The following is a 22538-nucleotide window of genomic DNA, read 5'->3' as shown; positions in this document are numbered from 1 at the left end:
GTTAAATATACTCCTAGTCCTCTTTCCATCTTATATGTTGTTCAGGAATTGTGCTTCATGAATGCAATGCCTATGCCTACATGTACACAGGCATTATTCAATGAGAACAATCAGGGGGGAATTGAAATAGCCCTGATAAATGAGTGGGGGAGAAAAAGGGAGGTGGTCTCAGGCTTTATCACCCGAGGCTATTCAATTAGGCTCCCTTTTTCTCTCCGTGATTCACAGATTCGGGTGTTAAGTGGCTACCCCCCCCGATAACAGCACATTTATCAGGGATTCATTTTGAGGTCTCATGAGACCCAAAAAGAAGTCCCCATTGAGTTGGCTTATTAAATAGCTCCCGGGGGACCAATTAGCGCGTGGAAATTTCTTGCAGCTAATTGTATTCCACCCTCAGGGGTATATTTTACTAAAGTTAGAGTTTTTAGAAATGGAGATGTTGCCCATAGCAACCAATCAGATTCTACTTCACATTTATCTAGCACTATCTAGAAAATAATAGCTAGAATCTTATTGGTTGCTATGGGCAACATCTCAACTTCTAAAAACTCTCACTTTAGTCAATATACCCCTAAGTCTTACTGTAGAAGCTGTTAAGTTCTTAGGAAAACTGAGGGTTACAGTACACTTTTGGTCATCTCTGTGCTAAAGGTTTGGTTCTGTGTATGAGAGAGCTAGATTAGACCCGAAATGCCTAATAAAGTTGGTCACTGCAGCATTGGCAAATAACATTTAACATTGCAGCAAATGGTCCCATATTTAGCCTAGAAAAAAAAATCTGATAATATTACTGAGGTTGGTAGAAGATTTGGGCACACGTGTGCCTTCGTCCTCTAGCTGGCTCCAGTGAAGCCAGAAGTGATCCGGCAGCTTGGCCCACGCACAGAAGAGATCCTTTTGCTCAAACCAAACAACTAGACGTGTGGCCAGCATAATGTTATCTTCATCAGATCGTATAAAGGGCCTGATTCAGACCCACTCGCGAGCGGCTGTCCGCTCGCAAGTGGGTCGATGTTATGGACTGAGCATGCGCACGACGGAGGGAGCTCCGTCGTGCGCATGCGCCAGACGCGACGAGCGAAGGAAAGTCCTTCGCTCGTTGTGTCCGATCAAAGGGGGCGTGCTGTCAATGTTGATTGACAGCACGCCCCCTTTGGTGGGCGTGCCGGGGGCGTGCCTCCCTGACGGGGGCGTTCCCACGGGAACGCCTCCCGTCAGAAGCCGGCCCACTGACATCACTAGTGATGTCAGTGGGAGTGATTTTGGCTCTGATAGAGCCAAAATCACTCCGGAGCTTGCGGTTGAAAACCTCAACCGCAGGCTCCGACTCGCAATTTCGATGGTCGCGATGGTCTCGACCATCGCGGCCATCACAATGCACGCTCGTATAGCCTGTGGGTGATGACCCACAGCTATACGAGCGTCCAGGAGGACGCTCCATGAAAATGGAGCCCGGCCCTCATTCAGAGCGTGCGCTCTGCTCAGAGCGTACGGCTCTGAATGAGGGCCAAAGTTGCATGTCGTCAGACATTGACAGTGCACATGGCATGTGTTATAACTTCATACATGTTTTTTACTGGTTTTGCCTTCAGGTTGACGTGGATAAGTCAGGAGAGATGCGTCTCATTGAGCTGGATGAGTCGCACAGGAGTGAGCACACAGTGTTCATTACACCGCCTGAAATTCCTCACCTACCGAATGGGGAGGAGCACCCAAAGAAATACAGGTAAGTAGCAAATACAGACAGAGATATGCCGATGCTCTAACCACTTAACTGGCTAATATCTTTTCCAATAAACACTCAGAAATTGTCAGGTTTTTTATGATTGAATTAGGTCAAGAACATCTATTTGTAACTTATCCAACACAATTTTATTAAAAAAAAAAACAGATAACCTTAATATCAATTTTTAACATTGATATATCAGACTAACGATGATCGGACCATCACGACTTTGTATTACCTCAGTGGCTGCTCCTCTGAGCTGCCACCAGGAATAAGCTGGGGAGATTGAGGGCTGCAGAACGGAGGTCCTGTTGTGCTGTACGATCAGTAGTGATTGGCACCATGGCAGACACTGGTGAAGGGTGCAGGGATGCTGAGGGGCCGGGAAGTCCCTCTGCCATTGGCGGCCGCCTAGTGTGCGTTTCTGACTGGTGGCATTTTGTGACCATGTCAGGTAATGCTTAGCCTGGCGTGGTCGCAAACATTGCAGCCATGCCAGGCCAGTGGTACATACTTTATGTTCATAGGATTTCAGTGATGTATAGATATAGGAGGTAATTTGTGAACATTGTAGAATGTAAACGTCACCCTCTTTTAAGATGCACCTGTATATGCACATTTGCTCATTTTCACTAAGTTTATTAACAATTTAATAACCCGTCGGTGCACCCATGGTTTATATTTATGCACGCAAGGCTTTGCCAACTGAGGTCTACCGTTGGTGGCGCAAAAGACTGTTTCCTTCGATGAGAAGAGATGACTTACATGAGTTTATCAGGACATTCCTTGGTATACTCTGAGATCAAATGTAAATGTCAGACTTGATGGCCATAGTGAACCCTTAGATTTATGGAGATCTGTTGTGAACTGCATGGTAGGGATGGTTTGCAATGGAAGTAGTGGACAATATTGTGTAGACTGAGAACAGGACTTGAGAGAATTGGGAGAGTAATCGTGAGATGTGTGAGAAGAGGCGATAAATCGGTGCAGAGATGTAAGTGGTACTGGATTTATCAAATGTATAGTAACAAATACTCAGGAGTATCTCAAACAAATTAGGACTAGAATTAATGTTATAAGATGACTGTTGTATAGTGGGTGTAACTGAGGTTTGGCTGGATGAAAGTCATAACTGGGTGATGAATTTGGAAGGATCCCACAGGGATCGGTATTAGGCCCTCCTTTGTGGATGTTCTAGAATGTAATCTGTTTAGATCTGTTTATGGCACTATGCCATGCAGGATGGTAACTTGCTACTGAAAGATGTAAGCAAAATAGCAAATTGGACCACATGGTAAATTAAGGGTTATGCACCCAGGCCATGGTAGGAACTATACTACTTACCCATTAAATGAAGATGTAAAAGATGTGGAAAGTCTAGTCGGCAGCAAGCCATGTAGCAGCAATCATTGCCAGACAGTTGCCACAAAAGCAAATGAAAACCTGCTATCTATAAAAGGGTGACAATTGAATGGAAGTAATGCATGTTATTTGCCTTGCGCAAGTCACTAAATAGACCACATATGGAATCCTGTTTTGGGTACCACACTGTTAGAAGGACATAGAATAAGGGACAGGCAACTCCATTAATAAAGGGAATGGAAGGGATAAATTAAAGACCTTTTCGAAAACTTTTTTTTTTTTTCTGGCAACAAATGTTCCTCATGTTGTTTTTGTCCCTTAGTTACAATGGCTTTCCTGTTCTCACTTTGGATCTTTTTGATACTCCGGATGGCCTCTTGAAAATCCACAAACTTTCTACTAAAGTCACAGCTTCCGGCAGTCCTTCTCCAATGTTTAGGAGAACAAAACAGGTGTGTATGGCTTGTTCTTCAAGCTCGTAACCTACTCCCTGATTTGTAAGGCTCTCAGAGGGTTAAAAATGAAGTCTTTATCACCTGCAACACTTTTCATTAGTATCTAGCACGCTGGGAGCACAGTATGTTGTGATTTGTAGCGAGTTTATCCACAAAAGTCAAACCAACATTTTGGGTGGTCTTGCTTTCTTGCTTGGATGATAAATCTGCTGTCTCGACCTTCTGCAGGAGATCAGGTCAGCTCATAAAATAGCCAAGCAGTATTCGTCCATCCCGCAGCTGTGGTCCAGATGTTTGCTGAGGCACTGCTACGGCCTATGGTTTATCTGCCTCCCTGCCTATGTGAAAGTCTGTCACTCCAAAGTGAGGGCTCTGCGTACTGCGTATGATGTGCTGCGGAAGATGCATGTCAAGAGAATTGACTCTCCTGATGAGGTAATCCTGATGAATTCGGTGGTACACAGTGACCTGTCAAAAGTCCTCCCACAATTTACAGTCATGTGGAGGAAATCTGTCTGTCTGTTGCCAAAATTAACTCTTCATGTTTTTGACCATGATAGTTACTTGTTCGTTTTACATGCACACTTTCTATAGATTACTTTCAAATATAATGGAGTCTCACTATGTGACTGACTGTACGGTGTATATACTAGGTCTGCTACCGTGTTCTCATGCAGCTGTGTGGCCAGTACGGACAGCCTGTTCTTGCAGTTAAAGTCTTATTTGAAATGAAGAAAGCTGGAGTACAACCCAATGCAATCACCTATGGGTACTATAACAAGGTAATTGGGGCCCCTGACAATTTCATGTATACCCCTAACCTTGAAGTGGAATTTTGTTTTCTTATCTTGCTATAGCAGCCCGCTGCTCCTCTGTTCCAATATGTTACCGTCTGGTTTATATATTATTATTATTATTATTATATAACCTTTTCACTGTCAAGCTACATTCCACTCAAAATGAAATGTTTAGTTCTAAGGGGAAATTAGGTAAAATAGGCTAAACGTGAAAATATTTCCCTATGTTCCGATTCATTGTGTTCAATTAATGCCTCTGGGTGGAGAATGGGGGGAGGGTTTCCATCAAAGCCCCTTTTATAGAACTTCTCATATGATGTAAGGTCTTCCATGACCTTACTCAGTTTGGCAGAAGGCCTACACAGGAGAGAGGACCTCCTGCTTGGTTATGGTAGAGGCATCGATTGAGAGAGTGCAGTTCAGTAAGTTATTATTTAAACTTAAATTACTTAATTCCCGCCAAATTATTTAGTTTAGGTGAATTTATCACTTAATCTGCATGTTAGCTACTTTTGCCTTTTACTTCCTGTGCAGGCTGTTCTGGAAAGTGTGTGGCCCTCCGGGAACCGAGGGGGCTATTTCCTGTGGATAAAGGTCAGGAATGTGCTTCACGGAGTAGCCCAGTTCAAAAGAGCCTTGAAAAAGCAGCAGTCATTAGCCCCACATGCTACACCTTCAGGTAAATACACACACAATCACTTTATAGCATGGCAGCGTGTCTCTTGTAATGTACAAATAAAACTGTTAAATAGTCCTTTTTTTTACGATTTGCATAATTATTAGTACCAGTTATTTATACACATGTACACGCGCACACATACATATGTTGTTATTTTTGTCACAATACAATAGTGACTTTAATATTACATTTTGTTCTTTTTTTTTTTTTTTTTTTTTATATATATATTTATCTTTTTATTATTTTTCTTCCATTACATTTTTTATGTAAAAAATGATGTATATAGGGCTGATTCTGAGGTGGGAGTGAAGCAAAAAAGAAGTAACTGTTCACCTTGGTAAAACCATGTAGCTCTGCAGGTAGTAGGAAAGATTTAAAATGTGCAGAGATTTAGATTTGGGGAGAGGGTGTCCAAACTCAGATCTAAATTGCAGTACAAAAATAAAGCTGTCCAGCATTTACAGGCTAATTGCAAAAGCAGCCAGTATCTACTCTGCATGCAAAAAAACTATATATAGTATACCCCAAACCCCCCCCCCCCCCCCTTGCAACATGTTTTGTCCAGGTGCAGAGTTACTTGCTCTTTTTTGCTTTACTACTAATTTAGAATGATAATCCACATAGCGTGGGTGTGTAATTCTTGTCTTTCTCATGCTGTTACAATAAGATGGCAGTGACCTGGATGCAGTCAGCCATGGTAGTTTGGACAGTTCTATTGACCTGAATCCCACGGAGCATCCACCATTCAGCACCGATGTGACCAGCGCAGACCCTGCTGATGACAGATCTAGCACTGGTGTGTAGTTTGTTGATGAATACTGATAGATGGGTTACGTCCTGCCTAAACATTTTGATAAGTTTATTATTAACTTTGTTCTTTTAGGTGGTCAGTCCGATCTAGGTTACAGTTCCCTATCCAAAGAAGAAGTTCGTAGAGGAGCTGTGCATGATATACAGGAGGAGCAGGAAGACTCCAGAGGGAGTGACTCCAGCTCATGTATGTACTCCCAAATATTTACACTACTCGGTCAGAATTCCCAAATAAATGAAGTTTAATTTTATTAAATTACTTTTATTTAATCACATAACAAAGAAAAAACTACAAACCCACCCTGATACACAGTAAAGGGGAGAGATATTGTCTATTATCTTTTTTTTATTATTATTTGTTCTAACTTCATTTTATATTACATTATACATTGTTTTCTATGGTGCGTCTGTGCTATGCTTTAATATTGGAATTGATGTGTTTTATCAGTCTTCTTGCCTGACGTAAAATAAATATTCCCTGAATGTAAAAAAAATACAAACACAGACCTGTATTTAGCAACAAGTGATGTTCTTGTTGTCACTTGTTACTGTCATGTGTTTGAAAAATGACAGGAGCTGATTGGTTGGAGCACCATTTAAGATGAGTTAATTCTGGGCCACAGGAGCTGATTCAGAGCCGCTCGCACGATATGTATGCAAATTGCGTAGGCAGTGCTATCGCACAGCAATGCATTAGCACGCCCAGTATTTCTTAGAGAACTGTCACATAGTGTATGCAGACACCCACCAGCCTTTCTTAAGATGCCCACTTGTGTACGTCATGTCCAGGAAGTGTATGCAACCATCGGTACATCTGATGCAATCGCATCGCTTGAGGTTGACCATACCTGTCGCAAGCACTGCGAGCACTTCAGTGTAAAAACCAGCCAGGTGACGTGTACTATGATGCTGTCTTTTAATTATGCACACCTCTAAAACGCCGTTGAGATGCTCAGGCACGCCTGCGTTTGCAACTCCACTCCCCCGTTTTTAATGTCCAGCTGCTGTTACCACCTACAAATGGCTTCCCCTGTCACTCACTCTGCTGGGCTGTCTATGTGCAGCGAGCGAACGCATTGTGAACTTTCACAAAGGCACACGCGTACTGTGATGCATGCGCACGATGCATACACACTGCATGCCATCGGCAGCAGCAAGAGTATGCATTTTAGCTAGCGGGTCTGAATGGGCTCCACAGTGCCTTATTTTGCTTATTTGATAATATTGTCTCTTCTAACTACTTTACATTCAGTGTCCGAGTCAGAGAGTTCAAAGGACAGCCGAGATGGCCTCACCCAGTTGCTCAGTCCCACTTCTCAAACTGAAAAGACCACATCTACTATAGTTCGTAATGAGATCAAAACGGACAGCTTGGCTGACACAGTCGCTGATGGTGAGTAGACATTGCAGTATAAAGCTGGGTACACATTAGGCCGACCTATCTAACAATTGGTAAGTGTGTACACAGTTACCAATCGTTCTGCCGATGATCAGCAGGTCACCCGTACACACCACCAGATTAAATGATATATCTGCAGGATATATCTTAATCTGCTGTGCTGCACAGCAGATCGGATATGTCTGTGATCGAAAGTGGTTCACAGGCATATACGCTGTACACGCCGGCAGATGCACTATAGATATATCGCCTGTTCAATGGAACGGGTGCTATATAAGTGTGTACCATACTTTACATTCACTCCCAAAGAGGTCTGGACACCCTAAAGCCATTACTGAGTTCCTATTTCTCATATCACAGTGTGACTATAATGATGATCTCGTGTTATTGTATTGATTGGGACTGTATATTTAGCATGAAACTAGTAGTATCAATATACAAGCTATTTCTATAATATAAAATTATCAATATTATGTAAAGTGATAAGCACATTATTTGCCCATAGTGATACCTGTAAATGCTAAAAAGGAAACTGGTCTCTGAGGACTTGGTTGTATTGTTCTGATTCACTACAGTCTTCTGTTCTATTTAACGCCAGTACCCAATAAGATGCAAAACTGTGCTCTGTTTGTGGCAATCCGGTGTTAATTGGCGTTTTCTTCCACTGAGTTCAAGCAATTCTTTACAGATATAGATATTTCTCTTTTATCCACAGGGGAAACAGGCTGTACACTGGGTATAGGTGGTGAGCTGGAGTCTGGACACCAGGCAGTTGGCTCCCTCTCCCCTAATCCCCGCCCCCAGCTTCTGGCTACAGTTTTCTTTTGGTGCCTGCAACGAGCGGGCAATGGTTTAGTTTGGTCATTTTAGTTTATTTTCTTTTATTGAGTAGGCATTGACGACGCTCTCACCGATGATCGTCGGCAGCTGCAGCACTGGCGACTGGGTCAGTGACCTCGGCCGGGGTTCCACAGCACAGAACAAGGGAGCTGGTATCAGGGTACCGCACACATCGCGGCTGTCACCGTCTGGGAGGAATACCACCGGTGGTGCTGGCAGTGGGGGCCCAGGTTATCTCCCCACTAGACCACCAGAGCACTCAGGCAACAGGGCACTACATTGTGGCGGCCATTACCCTGTGGTCCATGCCAGAAGGGGGAGGCAGGCATTTCCTGTTGGCCCCTCCCCCGCCCATGGCCGCATTCCTTCTCTGCAGGCATTCCGTCACAGGACTTACTACTCCTCTCTCTCCTCTCCAGAGAGAAGCACGGGCTCCTGCTCTCCCTGTATACCTCACTCTTGGTGGTCAGGTTATACATACAGCTACTTTCTTCCCTGTTGGGGTTGGATTGTTGAGCACTTTCTGCCCATATATTCTTTAGATTGAATGTTCTGTGTGCAAGTAGTTAAGTGTATAGTGCATCCGGAAAGTTATTCACAGCGCTTCATTTTTTCCACATTTTGTTATGTTACAGCCTTATTCCAAAATGGAATATATTCATTTTTGTCCTCAAAATTCTACACACAATACCCCATAATGACAACGTGTAAAAAGTTTTGTTTTTTTTAGATTTTTGCATATTTAATGAAAAAAAAACCTAAGAAATTACATGTACATAAGTATTCACAGCCTTTGCTCAATACTTTGTTGATGCATCTTTGGCAGCAATTACAGCCTCAAGTCTTTTTGAATATGATGCCACAAACTTGGCACACCTATCTTTGGCCAGTTTCGCCCATTCTTCTTTGCAGCACCTCTCAAGCTCCATCAGGTTGGATGGGAAGCGTCGGTGCACAGACAATATCAGATCTCTCCAGAGATGTTCAATTGGATTCAAGTCTGAGCTCTGGCTGGGCCACTCAAGGACATTCACAGAGTTGTCCTGAAGCCCCTCCTTTGATATCTTAGCTTTGTGCTTAGGGTCGTTGGCCTGCTGAAAGATGAACAGTCGCCCCAGTCTGAGGTCAAGAGCGCTCTGGAGCAGGTTTTCATCCAGGATGTGTCTGTGCATTGTTGCATTCATCTTTCCCTCTATCATGACTAGTCTCCCAGTTCCTGCCGCTGAAAAACATGCTGCTACCACCACCATGCATCACTGTAGGGATGGTATTGGACTGGTGATGAGCGGTGCCTGGTTTCCTCCAAACATAACGCTTGGCATTCACACCAAAGAGTTCAATCTTTGTCTTATCAGACCAGAGAATGTTGTTTCTCATGATCTGAGAGTCCTTCAGGTGCATTTTGGCAAACTCCAGGCGGGCTGCCATGTGCTTTTTACTAAGGAGTGGCTTCTGTCTGGCCACTATACCATACAGTCCTGATTGGTGGATTGCTGCAGAGATGGTTGTCCTTCTGGAAGGTTCTCCTCTCTCCACAAAGGAATGCTGTAGCTCTGAAAGAGTGCCCATCGCGTCCTTGCTCACCTCCCTGGCTAGGGCCCTTCTCCCACTATCGCTCAGTTTAGACGGCCGGCCAACTGTAGGAAGAGTCCTGGTGGATCCAAACTACTTCCATTTACGGATGATGGAGGCCACTGTGCTCATTGGGGCCTTCAAAGTAGCAGATTTTTTTTCTGTACCCTTCCCCAGATTTGTACCTCGAGACAATCCTGTCTCGGTGGTCTACAACCAATTCCTTGGACTTCATGTTTGGTTTGTGCTCTGACAAGCACTGTCAAGTGTGGGACCTTATATAGACAGGTGTATGACTTTCAAAAATCATGTCCAATCAACTGAATTTGCCACAGGTAGACTCCAATTAAGATGTAGGAACATCTCAAGGATGATCAGTGGAACAGGATGCACCTGAGCTCAATTTTGAGCTTCATGGCAAAGGCTGTGAATGTACATGTGATTTCTTAGTTTTTTTTTTATTCCATTTTGGAATAAGGCTGTAACATTAACAAAGTGTGGAAAAAGTGAAGCGCTGTGAATACTTTCCGGATGCACTGTATATGAGTATTTTCTCTACACCAGGGGTTCTCAAACTCTGTCCTCAGGACCCCACACAGGTCATGTTTTGCAGATAACCTAGCAGGTGCACAGGTGTATTGATTACTCACTGACACATTTTAAAAGATCCACAGGTGGAGCTAATTATTTCATCTGTCATTCTGTGAGGAGGCATGGAAAACGTGCACTGTTTGGGGTCCTGAGGACCAAGTTTGAGAACCTGTGCTCTACACTGTCTCCTTATTTCTGAATTATGTGCTAGTTTGTATTCTGTTCTTTGTTGTATTTCTTCTATCTTGTATAGATACTACTGTTCAATTGTCACACTGGGGTGATCACCAATTTGTCTATTAGCATTCACACTTTCATATCACTTTACTACACAGCCCTACTTATTTGTATATTTGTGGCGTTTTAACATTCATTGCACTACCCATTACTTAGACTTTTGTTCGGTAACTGTTTGTATGGGGACATCCTTGGATTCTTATTAACATGTTTTCCAAGGGCAAAGCACCCAGGGAGGTGGGCGCTTCTGTCTTGCGTAACTGTAGGGCCTGTGCTGAAGTGCTTTTTTATCATGTTTCTGACCACAATGGTCTCTGTGTCTGGTGAGTCGCAACTACGCAGCGGGGGCTCCCTTTAGCCACAGCTTCCAATCAGGAACCACCATGGGCTTCTACGCTTTCATAGGTAATGTTGCAGTTAGTTAATCAGCTTGCAACACCCAGGCCATCTCCCCCTGCTAGTCTAGCTTCAGACACGGGCCAGGTCGCCAGCGTTCTACTTGCTCAGGGTGATTCACAGCCGCCTGCCACTGAACCACTGTGGTTCCAGTCATTCTCTCAATCTGTGCAGGGTTGGCTCAATTGTCGGCATCTCTCCAACTGATGCTTGACACTGACCACCCATTCAAGTGCAAGCCTGCCAGGGACAGCTCTATGCCCTAGTATAGTTATGACTCTGAGATTTCCTTGGATCACTAGTATAATATCTTCATTACTTTGGATGTTGAGATCTCCTCTGTCCTGGAGGACTAGTGGATATTAAGTCCCTGATCAAGGCAGTTAAGTCTGCACTTTCAATCAAGGACTCTGACCAGACATCTAAGCCAGATGCCACGGTATTTAGATGTCAGAAGAAAGCCTTTTTCTGTGCAACTTGAGGACCTACTAGCAGAGGCATGGGCTCACCCTAACGAGCGCTTCCAGGTATATAAGAACATTGCTGCTTTTTATCCGTTACCAGCTGCAGATAGGACCAAATTTCCGGTAGATGTTAATTTCACCCGGCTAGTCAAATCTACTTCCCTTCCTATCCCGAACATGGCCTCCCTTAAAGGTCTGACAGATAGGAAACTGGAAAACATCCTTAAGGCAATTTACTCTAGTATGGGAGCTATTGCACGACCCAGCCCCTGCATTTGCTTGGGTGGCTAAGGCCATCGGCTGATTGGCGGATTCCCTTGAAGAGGCTCTCCATTCTGGTGTCTACTCTGAAACATATCAGGGAATCAGGCTCCTATCTTTTCAAGGCGGCCATTCTAGCAGTTGGTGGATCTTCCTGCTCATGTACATCTTCCTTCCATGCAATGATTTTGCTGGTCCTTTGCAAATTGAAGTGCGGCTCGTGGCTCCGGAATGGCTGCACAGAGCTTGATATGTGGATCTTCTGGTCCTCTCCATCAACGCTCCACTGAGTTTTCCTTTCTGGCTGGAACTCATGTCTCAGAACACTTGCTTCCATCTGGATCTGGCTCGTCTCCACTCTTGAGACATTCGTCCCGAGAGCTAAGGGATTCTCATGGTCGGTCATTTGTACCATGCTTAAATCCCGGCAGAGGAAGATTTCCGGGTATTATCAATGGGTTTAGAAAACTTATTTTAACTGGTGTTCGGCTCAAGATTTCAACCCCAGATCCTTTCGTCTGTCACATATCCTGTCTTTCCTAGAGGCGGATCTGGATTTGCGCCACCACCTTTCCTCTTTAAAAGTTCAGGTCTACTCTCAACCAATTTCGGTCCTCTTCCAGTGGCAGATTGCGTTGTTGTCAGATATAATTACTACAGGGTGTGCAAACTCTGTTTGTTCCACCGGTTGCTCCATGGAACTTATCTTTGGTCCTCCAGCCATCTCACTTTGAGCCTTTGGACACTGTAGATATCCCATGGCTAACTTGGTAGACTGTCTTCCTCCTAGCCATCACATCGGCCCTTCGATGTCTTGTCGCTTGCCTTTTCTTTTTTACTCGGACCGGGCTGTCATTTTGCATGGTTAGCTTACCTCCCCAAGGTAGTATCCTGGTTTCACATTAACCAGGAGATTGTGGCTGCCTCGTTCCAAGTTCCAGACTCTTCTCTGGAGCAGGCTTCCGTGGATGTAGTGAAGGCCCTCCAGATTTATGTGGGCAGGACGCAAGACTTCCGTAAGTCGGACTCCCTCTTTGTTCTGTATGACTTTCACAGACAGGACTGGGTGTGATATGTATTCAATTCCCGACAGCAGCTGCCCGACAAAGGAAGAAATACCAATCGTCCTAAAGGTAAGTATTTACTAACTTAACCCCCCTAACCCTCCTTAGGGGTGCCTAACCCTAACTTCCCCCACCTGTGCCTAACTCCCCCCTCTAAGTGCCTAAACCTAACCCCCCCTTCCCTGCTACCTAAGGCCCCCAAGGAGGGGGGGGGGGTGCCTAACCCTAACCTCCCGGGAGGGTACCTAACCATAAGTCCCCCCCGGAAGCCCTAACCCCCCCTTTTGGCATCCGCTCGATCGGGATGCTGCACGCCGGTCTCCAGACGTCGGGCAAATGACAGGCGTCTAGATTTAGACGCCTGTCATTCGTCCCTAGTCGGGATAAAGCAGTCTGGAAGCCGGCGGTCGGCATTTACACCGTCTGGTTCCAGACTACTTCCCACAGGACTGGCCGGCTGCATAGCTGGCTTTGGCGAGGTGGCTCCGTTTGACTCCGCCAGGCTTATGCTGCGGCAGACCTACCTGCCTCTGCCATGGTGCAAGCTCATTCCACCCAGTCAGTGGGAACTTTTTGGGAAGCTAGTCACGTGGCCTCTGCAGAGCAGTTTTGTAAAGCAGCCACGTGGTCCTCTACCCATACCTTTATCAAGTTCTATTCTATTGACGCCTTTGCCTCCGCAGATGCAGCGTTTTGGGCAAAGGGTTCTCAGCATGGCTAAGGAGCGCCCCATCCCTTAGGGAGACATCTTTGGGAACTTCCCAGGGTACTGCCTGCATCCCCTTTGGATGAAAGAGAAAAGGAGATTTATGTTCTTACTTGTTAAAAAATTTTCTTGGAATCCATAGGGGACACAGGGCGCCCTCCATGACACCCCTGACTTGCGGGGGTATTGCACTGTTAACAATTCCCCTTTTCACCTCCACTGTGTGTTTGAACTGAGTGTGTGCTAGTCTTCCTTCTCCTTCCTCTTTCTCTTTGCCTTGGGCTCTTTCACTTAACTGGAGGCTGAGGGCGAGGTATAGAGGAGAGGGGACCCTGGGCTGCTGGGAGAAGAAATATAACCAGTTGGTGCCCAGACTCCAGCTCACCATCTATTCCCAGTGTACACCCTGTGTCCCCTATGGAATTCAAGAAAAGGATTTAACAGGTACATTAAGAATATAAATCTCCTTATTTGTATGTGTTTAACGGTATCTGGTCTAAAGAACTACAGTATAAAGGTCGACAATGTATAGATAGACACCAGATGTTAGACAGTCAAGAGATCGACCTGTAAGAAGGCCAACGGGTACAAATGGTCGACATGTTTTTGTTAGGGTTAGGCACTTACCCCGACGGTTAGCGTTAGGCACTTACCCCGACAGTTACGGTTAGGCACCAGGACGGAGGGTTAGGGACTTACTGGAGGGTTAAGGTCAGGCACCTACCCCGATGGATAGGGTTAGGCACCAGGAGTGAGGGTTAGGGTGAAGATTAGGGTTTAAATAAAAAAGTGTCGACCATTTTCGTGTCGATCTTTTGGCCATGTCGACCATTTGTACCTGTCAACCTTCTTACACTGAGACCTTTAGTGTGTCTACCTTTTTGTCCCTGTCGACCTCTTGACTGTCCAACACAGTGATTTTCATCCTTTTCAACTCGAGGCACACTACACAAGATTTTAAAATTGCCAAGGCACACTATCCAGCGATGCAGCATGCGTGACCAATGAAAAAACATAAACATTAGCTCCCACATAAAAAAATACACACTACATTGGCCTCCACAGGATAAAACACACTACATTGGCCTCCACAGGATAAAACACACTACATTGGCCTCCACAGAAATAAAACACAGTACAGTACAAGTGCGCTGAGCTGACCTCCGCACCACACTAGTGTGCCGTGGCACAGTGGTTGAAAAACGTTGGTCTAACATCTGGTGTCTATCTAGACATTTGTCTACCATTTCTACTTCAGGGTCCATAGGGGGTCCACAGGGTTGACCTTGGGGTATAGCTGGATCTGGATCCATGGGCACCACGCAGTTAAAGCTTTGCTGCTCCCAGGATGCACTTGGGTCCGTCCTCCTCTATACCCCGCCCCGGCCACAGGCACCTCAGTTTTAGTTGGTGCCCGGCCGGAGTCGGGTCACCCTGCGCAGTGGGGCTGCATAAGCAGCCCCTAAGCTTTATTCTTTATTTTTTTTTTATTTTTTTTTAAAAAACAGAAGAAGATTTTATTATTTTATTTTTACTGTCTTCAGAGCGGAAGCATCAGACTGTCCATCTGGACGTCTACGCTGCCGCTCCAACAGCCCCGCAGGCGCTGCGACGCCGGTACTGATCTGGGGATCGCAGCGGGACCCCGGAGTCAGTACTAGCGTGGCTCCGGGACCTCCCAAGGACTGCTGCCGGACTGAAGGGTCCAGGTAAGCCGCGTGCAGCGCTGCACGCGGGGAAAATGCAGTCTTCATGCCGCCGGTCTCTGGGGACAGACCGGCGGCGCTAGTAGCGGCGGCGGGCTCCCCCTCTTCAGGCATACCCCGCGTGTCCGCTGGCCCCCGGGGTGTAAGTACCGGCGGGGAACCGGCTTCCCCGGGGGTTTAGTACTAGCAGGGGAGGCAGCCTTCCCTGCTTCAGCGCTCAGCCCAGCGCGCCTTCTCTCATGTGTGCTGGCGTCGCTGGGCTGTTCTCACTCGGCCACTCCTCCTCCGAGCTCTCCGGCGGCCATCTTCCTCAGGCAGCATAGCAGAGCTCCCAGGCAGGCTTCCAGTGGACCAGTCCCCCTGCGTACCTCTCCCCCTGCAAAGGACAGTGTTAGCAGCGCTATAGCCCTCCCAGACACTGAATCTGGGAGGTTGATTGTAGCGGAAGGTGCAGTGAGTATAACTTCTCTGCATGGTATGTGACTTTTTGCTAGTGCTGCTGTCTGTGCTTATTTTCTACTTACTGTCAGCTTTTTACCTATCCCTTTCCTTCTCCTACGGCCCGCAGGTGCGTGGGGGAGGGGTGTTCTTTCTGTGTACCTCACTTATATAAATCTACGTATTTGTGAGGTCCGTCACATACTGCGGTGTGCTCCTCAGTACCAGATTGTGGGCTGTTTGGGTTGCATACTTGGGAGTGCGTGGGTGTTATACGCCTTACCTCATTTCAGTGAGACACTTTTTTTGCAAAAAAGTTTGTGTCATGTCTGATGAGGGGAATGAGCGCTCCGAGGCTCCTGTGTTGTTTTCCTGCCGACGCTGTTCGGCAGGGGTTGACGGGGCGGATTTGTCTCAGGACGGTCTGTGCGGGCGGTGCCAGTTGGTACCTGGACCCTCTAAACCCCCGGTGGCGCAGGATCCTCCGTGGGCAATGTTTACGCAAGTGCTGGCGTCAATCGCGGACCGACTTGCGGTCCCGACTGCGGCCCCTGCTAGGGCGTTGCCCCAGCCTACCATGCCCCGTTCCCCGGGTGTGACTCGTCTGGTGCAGTCTCCTCCCGGGTCTCAGACTGTGGGTCCTTATGCGGGTTTGCCGGTATACGTGCAAACCCCCACGGTGCCGCAGCAGTCGATGGTACCTTTTCAGGGGTATCTTCAGGCAGTACCCCCGCCTTGAGTGGACGTCCTCTCCAGCTCTGTTCAGAGTCTGGCAGCTTCGTCATCGGCTTTTCAACATATGTTGCACAGTGATTTGCCCCCACGGGCGTCCAAGCGTTCCGTTCCAGCTTCACTGGTGGCTCAGTTCACGGACACGGACGTGTCTTCGGATGACGGGGAGATCCATGAAGACTCTGACTCGGATGCCGGGGCCCAGGAGATGGAGGCTAAGTCTTCCATTAATGTGCCGGCATTGGTTAGGGCGGTGCGGGCCATCCTTCACATTGAGGAGGATGTGCCCGCCCCCAGGTCAAAATACCCAAATTTTAAAAAGGCCAAGGTAGCTTCGACGGTTTTTCCCCTGTCCGATCAATTGACGGATCATATGGCAGGGGCCTGGCAGTTGCCCAGCAAGAGGTTCCAACCGCAGAAGCGGTTGGCTTCGAACTATCCGTTTCCGGAGGCTCATTGCAGGAAGTGGGAAACTCCTCCAGCGGTGGATTCCCACGTTACCCGCTTAATTAAAAGCGCTACGCTGCCTTTGCCGTCGATCTCCTCCCTGAAGGATCCCACGGACAGGAAGGTGGAGACTTGTTTGAAGTCTATCTACTCTCTCTCGGGGGCGGTGGCCCGTCCGTCCATGGCCATCTCTTGGGTGGCTAAGGCCATTGAGAGCTGGGCCAATGCTTTGGAGGATACCTTTCCGGAAGATGCTCCGGAGATCCAGAGAGCGTTGATAGGTCAAATGAGGGATGCTTCTTCCTACATTGGGGAAGCATCGTTAGACGCAAGCCTGCTAACCTCTCGGGTGTCGGCTGCAGCTGTGTCGGCGCGTCGGTCCTTGTGGCTGAGGTCTTGGAGAGCTGACGCTGACTCCAAAAAGGGACTGGAGGCCTTACCTTTTAATGGGGAGTTGCTTTTTGGTCCAGACTTGGACAAAATTGTGGACACTCTGGCTAAGTCTAAATCAGCCTTCCTCCCTTCGGCTTCTGCTCCTACCAAGGTACGGAGCTCTGCTTTTCGGTCCTTTCGGGTTCAGGGCAAGGCAAAAGGTCAGTCCTTCCCGAGGCAGTCGACGACCAAGGCCGCTTCTAAGCCCAAGAAGCAGCCCTGGAGTGCCAGGCGCCCTTCTTCCAAGCAGGAAGATAAACCTTCTGCCTGATGGGACGGGCCTCCCTCTGGGGGACCCCAGAGTGGGAGGCCGACTTCTTCTATTTGCCCAGTGCTGGCACAATACCACCACGGATGCCTGGGTTAGAGAAGTGGTCTCCCAGGGGTACGCCCTGTCTTTTCGGCACAGGCCGCCCCACCAGTTTTTCTGCACGAGTCCTTCTCAGGATACGACCAAGCCTTTACAGATTCAGGAAGCTATAGAGTCCTTGCTGACAGCAGGGGTCATTGTTCCCGTTCCTCAATTACAACGAGGGACGGGGTTCTATTCTTCTCTGTTTCTGGTGCGGAAACCCAATGGTTCTCATCGCCCTATCCTCAACTTGAAGTCTCTGAACAAATTCCTCAGAGTTCCCAAGTTCAGGATGGAAACGTTACGTTCCATCATTCTGGCGATGGAACCGGGGGATTACATGGTGTCCCTGGATATCCAGGACGCCTACCTCCATGTTCCGATAGCACCTTCGCACCAGCGGTATCTGAGGTTCGCTATCCTTCAACACCATTACCAGTTCCGGGCGCTACCCTTTGGTCTCTCCACGGCACCGAGGGTGTTCACAAAGATTATGGCGGTCATGGCCGCACATCTTCGGAACCAGAATGTACGGCTACTACCGTATCTGGACGACCTCCTGTTGCTGGCAAGTTCCCCGGAGGTACTGCTTCATCATCTCCACTTGACGGTCGCTTGCCTGCAAGCGCACGGGTGGCTGATAAATTGGAAAAAGTCCTCCCTGATTCCATCTCAGCGGATGGTTCATTTGGGAGCCCTGCTGGATTCTCGGCAGCTAAGGATCTTCCTGACCCCGGAGAAGGTCTCCTCCCTGCAGCTGAGGATACACAGTTGCCTGAGCAGTTGCCGCCTGTCGGTCCATTCGGCTATGAGGGTTTTGGGCTCCATGGTGTCAACATTCGACATGGTGGAATTTGCCCAGTTCCATTCCCGGCCTCTGCAGGGGCTGATTCTATCGGAATGGAACGGGTTACCTCACCGGATCCGCTCTCAGTTGCTGGTGTTGTCCCCGGAGGTTCGGCAGTCTTTGGCTTGGTGGCTTCAGACAGCTCATCTGGTCGAGGGGCGTCCCTTTTGGATCCCGGACTGGGTCCTGCTCACGACGGATGCCAGTCTTCGGGGTTGGGGGGCAGTGACCGGCTCGTTGTCACTTCAGGGTCGTTGGTCTGCGGAAGAAGCTCTTCTTCCCATCAACATTCTGGAACTGCGGGCGGTTTATCGGGCCCTGCAGTCGTCCGGTCCCGCTCTTTACGGACGGGCGGTTCAGGTGCAGTCCGACAACGCCACCATGGTGGCGTATATCAACCACCAAGGAGGAACTCGAAGTCGGGCAGCAATGTCGGAGGTGTCTCGCATCCTTGCTTGGGCGGAGTGTCACATTCCAGCGATCTCGGCAGTCTTCATTCCCGGAGTCCTCAATTGGGAGGCGGACTTCCTCAGCCGTCACGACGTGCATCCCGGGGAATGGTCGCTTCACCCAGAGGTGTTTCAGCTACTCGTGGACAGGTGGGGGCTGCCGGAGCTGGACTTGATGGCCTCCCGTCACAATCACGAGTTGCCCGTTTACGGGTCAAGGACAAGAGACGCAGGCGCCAGTCTGGTAGACGCGCTGTCGGTGAAATGGACGTTTCACCTGGCGTATCTGTTTCCTCCGATAGCCTTACTTCCTCGGGTTCTGCGGAATTTCATGCAGGACGGCGGCACGCTCGTGCTGGTTGCTCCGGCGTGGCCCAGACGTCCTTGGTACTCCGATCTGAGGTGTCTCTCCATCGACGCTCCGTACCTTCTTCCTCAGCGTCGGGACCTGTTGTCTCAAGGGCCCTGCCTTTACCCGGATCTGGGTCGGCTGTCTTTGACGGCGTGGCTCTTGAGACAGCCGTCTTGAGGTCTAGGGGTTTCTCCAGTTCAGTCATTGGTACCATGCTTAGGGCACGCAAGCCTGCCTCCGCACGGATTTACCACAGGGTGTGGCGCACTTACTTTCAGTGGTGTGAATCCAGAAACTATGATCCTCAGGTGTTCCGGGTTTCCAGAATCTTGGAGTTCCTTCAATCAGGTTTGGACCTCGGCTTACGCCTGGCCTCTCTGAAGGTTCATGTGTCTGCATTGTCCGTGTGGTTTCAGCGTCGGATTGCTACACTACCAGATGTTCACACCTTTTTCCAGGGTGTTCTCAGGATACAGCCTCCCTTCGTGCCTCCTGTGGCTCCTTGGGACTTGGCGGTGGTGCTACGGGTCTTGCAGGGTCATCCTTTTGAGCCTCTTGAGGTGGTGGACCTCAAGTGGCTGACGTTCAAGACTGTTTTTCTCCTAGCAATTGCTTCTGCCAGGAGGGTGTCAGAGTTGGGGGCGCTTTCCTGTCGCCCTCCTTTTTCTGATTTTTCATCCGGACAGAGCGGTGCTCCGCACTCGTCCTGAGTTTTTGCCCAAAGTGGTCTCGAAGTTCCACATTAATCAGGAACTTGTTGTGCCAGCTTTTCAGTCGCCTGATCTTTCAGCTGGTGAGGCTTCCTTAGATGTAGTCCGGGCACTTAGAATCTATGTGGATCGGACTGCTTCGGTTAGGAAGTCGGATTCTTTGTTTGTCCTCTTCGGTTTTCACAAGAGGGGTTGGCCTGCCAACAAGCAAACGTTAGCCCGTTGGCTTCGTTCCGTTATTTGTGAGGCTTATGCACAGGAGGGTTTACCTGTGCCAGCCTCTGTTAAGGCTCATTCCACTCGTTCTGTGGGTCCCTCTTGGGCTGCTAGACGTGGCGCCTCCGCTGTTCAGCTGTGTAAGGCGGCCACTTGGTCTTCAATTCAAACGTTTTTGAGGTTCTATGCGTTTGACACCTTCGCCTCTCAGGATGCATCCTTCGGACGCCGGGTACTCCTTTCAGCACAGGAGCGTCCCCGCCCTTAGTTGAACTGCTTTGGGACATCCCCAAGGTCAACCCTGTGGACCCCCTATGGACCCTGAAGTAGAAAACAAGAGATATGGTAAGAACTTACCTTTGTTATCTCTGTTTCTACGAAGTCCATAGGGTCCACAGGGCGCCCGCCCTGACGCACCTGGCTTCAAATGGGCTGTGTGGCTGGTCACCGGTTTTCCGTCTCCCATTTCTGTGAGTATGGTTTCTTGTGTGTTCCAGTCTTCCTTCTCTCTGTTTAGTCTCCTCCTCCGGCCTTAGCTGCTTACCAACTGAGGTGCCTGTGGCCGGGGCGGGGTATAGAGGAGGACGGACCCAAGTGCATCCTGGGAGCAGCAAAGCTTTAACTGCGTGGTGCCCATGGATCCAGATCCAGCTATACCCCAAGGTCAACCCTGTGGACCCTGTGGACTTCGTAGAAACAGAGATAACAAAGGTAAGTTCTTACCATATCTCTTGTTTTTTACTGTAGATCTTTCAATCCACACCCATATATAACAACAGCACATTCTCTGTGACCCTGAATAGATAGATTTTAAAAAATGTACCTGTTTTTCAGGTAGTGCCGCAGACCTGCTGTTTGCACATTCCTTTGAAGATAGCAGGGAGATTCAGATCTACCAAAGCTGGAGTTTGCGGAAAAGGCACAGAAGTGCCATGGAGCCAGGGTTGCAAAATCAACTAGAATGGGAAACCAGGAGTAGACACTACAGCCAAGAAAATCTTGCAGGCTTACTAATCAGCAGGACTTCCCAGGAAGCAAAAGCAGATAAAATACTTAATAATTTGGGTGCAGATGCAAAAATACTCAGTGGCGCTTTCCAAAAAAGTGTTACTCGGCCAAAGTCCTTGGACATCAAAAGAAACTCTCCCAGTAAGGATACCGCCATGTTGATGAAGGAGTGGAGTGATGAAGAATCTCCAATAGGGGAAGAGGGGTACACAGACAAAGCAGAATCACCAGTGATTTTTGATCTTGAAGATCTGGACAATGACACTGTTGAAAGTAAGCCAGTAAAAACTAGCGACCTAAAAGAAGAGTTGCGAGAGAGAACCATGAGCACAAGCTCTTCAACACCAATGTTTGTGGCAAAGTCCGTTGAGAAAACAGATGTAACTGTTGGATTAGATCCTCTTTCAATGCTAGCAGCAGAGACTGAGCAGGAAGAAGTTGTTGAGGAGGTGGAAGAGAAAAACCTGTTGACACCATCTGCTAAAAGGGACCTTGCAGAGGAGATAGAAATGTACATGAATAATGTTAGCAGCCCGCTGTCCAGTAGAGCTCCAAGCATGGACTTGCAGAGAAACACTACTGATCAATACAAAACCTCTAAAACTGTAACGCTCTTCAGGCGCTCAAGTCTTCCTTCAACTCCCCCACAAGTACCTAGATTACCAAAGTCAAAAACGTACCACTCAAAGCGTGGAGAGAGAAACCGGGGCAGACTCTGGTCCTCTCCAGTAGACTCTGTAGGAAGTGCACAAACCGAAAACCACCCAGAGTCTGCCCTTACTTTGGTGTCTCCAACATCCTTTAACTTTGATACACTCCTGACACCCAAGCTTGATGTATTAAAGAGCAGCATGTTCTCTGCTGGAAAAGGAGTTGCTGAGAAGGCCACAAAGTGGTACTCAAAGATAACCAACTATGGTCCATTAAAGGTGAGACCTTTCATTGATCTGTGTAAAATGCAATTTTTTTTTAAAGACTCAACACATTTATATTGCATTTCAATATTCAAAAGTACAAGATATATTGCTGAGGAGCTTAAAAGATCCAATATCCATTCAGCCACGCATTGGTTGAATAGTAACCACTTTTTGGGCCACATCTCATGACTCAGAGACTGGCCCCTAATGAATCGGCTGGCTCCTATTTCATGGATATAGCATATGCCCACAAAATGTCTGACTTCGCCGTATGTAGGTGACGAGTGCACTTACAAAAATATAACGTTGTAATGGGATGTAGTCAGCATCCCGCCGTGCGGGATGCCAACAGCCGAAATAACGGCGCCAAAATCCCGACAGCGTAATCATGATCGCCGGTATCCCAAAGTAATTATCGGGCGTTAGGGGAAGGGTTAGGTTTAGGCACTAGAGGGGGAGGTTAGGTTTAGGCATCGGGTAGGGGTAAGAGTTAGTCTTACCTTATTTCCATATGGGTGTCGGGATTGCGACTGTTGGGATGCCGCTGTCTGTATTCTGACCAGCGGCATC

General features: G+C 47.9%; 1 protein-coding gene across 2 annotated transcripts in view; it reads left to right on the top strand.

Annotated features, from left to right (window-relative positions):
• The window catches only part of DENND4A (DENN domain containing 4A), a 138757-nt gene that overhangs the window by 95044 nt on the left and 21175 nt on the right, over positions 1-22538 (top strand). For both annotated transcript variants that reach the window (XM_088452751.1, XM_088452750.1), the window contains 9 exons: positions 1596-1729; positions 3414-3543; positions 3775-3981; positions 4200-4328; positions 4878-5022; positions 5690-5818; positions 5906-6019; positions 7085-7225; positions 20878-21980. In XM_088452751.1, the coding sequence (XP_088308877.1) occupies positions 1596-1729; positions 3414-3543; positions 3775-3981; positions 4200-4328; positions 4878-5022; positions 5690-5818; positions 5906-6019; positions 7085-7225; positions 20878-21980 (2232 nt within the window). The remainder of the gene's footprint in view (positions 1-1595; positions 1730-3413; positions 3544-3774; positions 3982-4199; positions 4329-4877; positions 5023-5689; positions 5819-5905; positions 6020-7084; positions 7226-20877; positions 21981-22538) is intronic.

Source organism: Taudactylus pleione, unplaced genomic scaffold (genome assembly GCF_031769625.1).
Source record: "Taudactylus pleione unplaced genomic scaffold, aTauple2 ptg000556l, whole genome shotgun sequence".
Taxonomy (NCBI): domain Eukaryota; kingdom Metazoa; phylum Chordata; class Amphibia; order Anura; family Myobatrachidae; genus Taudactylus; species Taudactylus pleione.
This window is presented reverse-complemented; position numbering and strand designations above follow the sequence as displayed.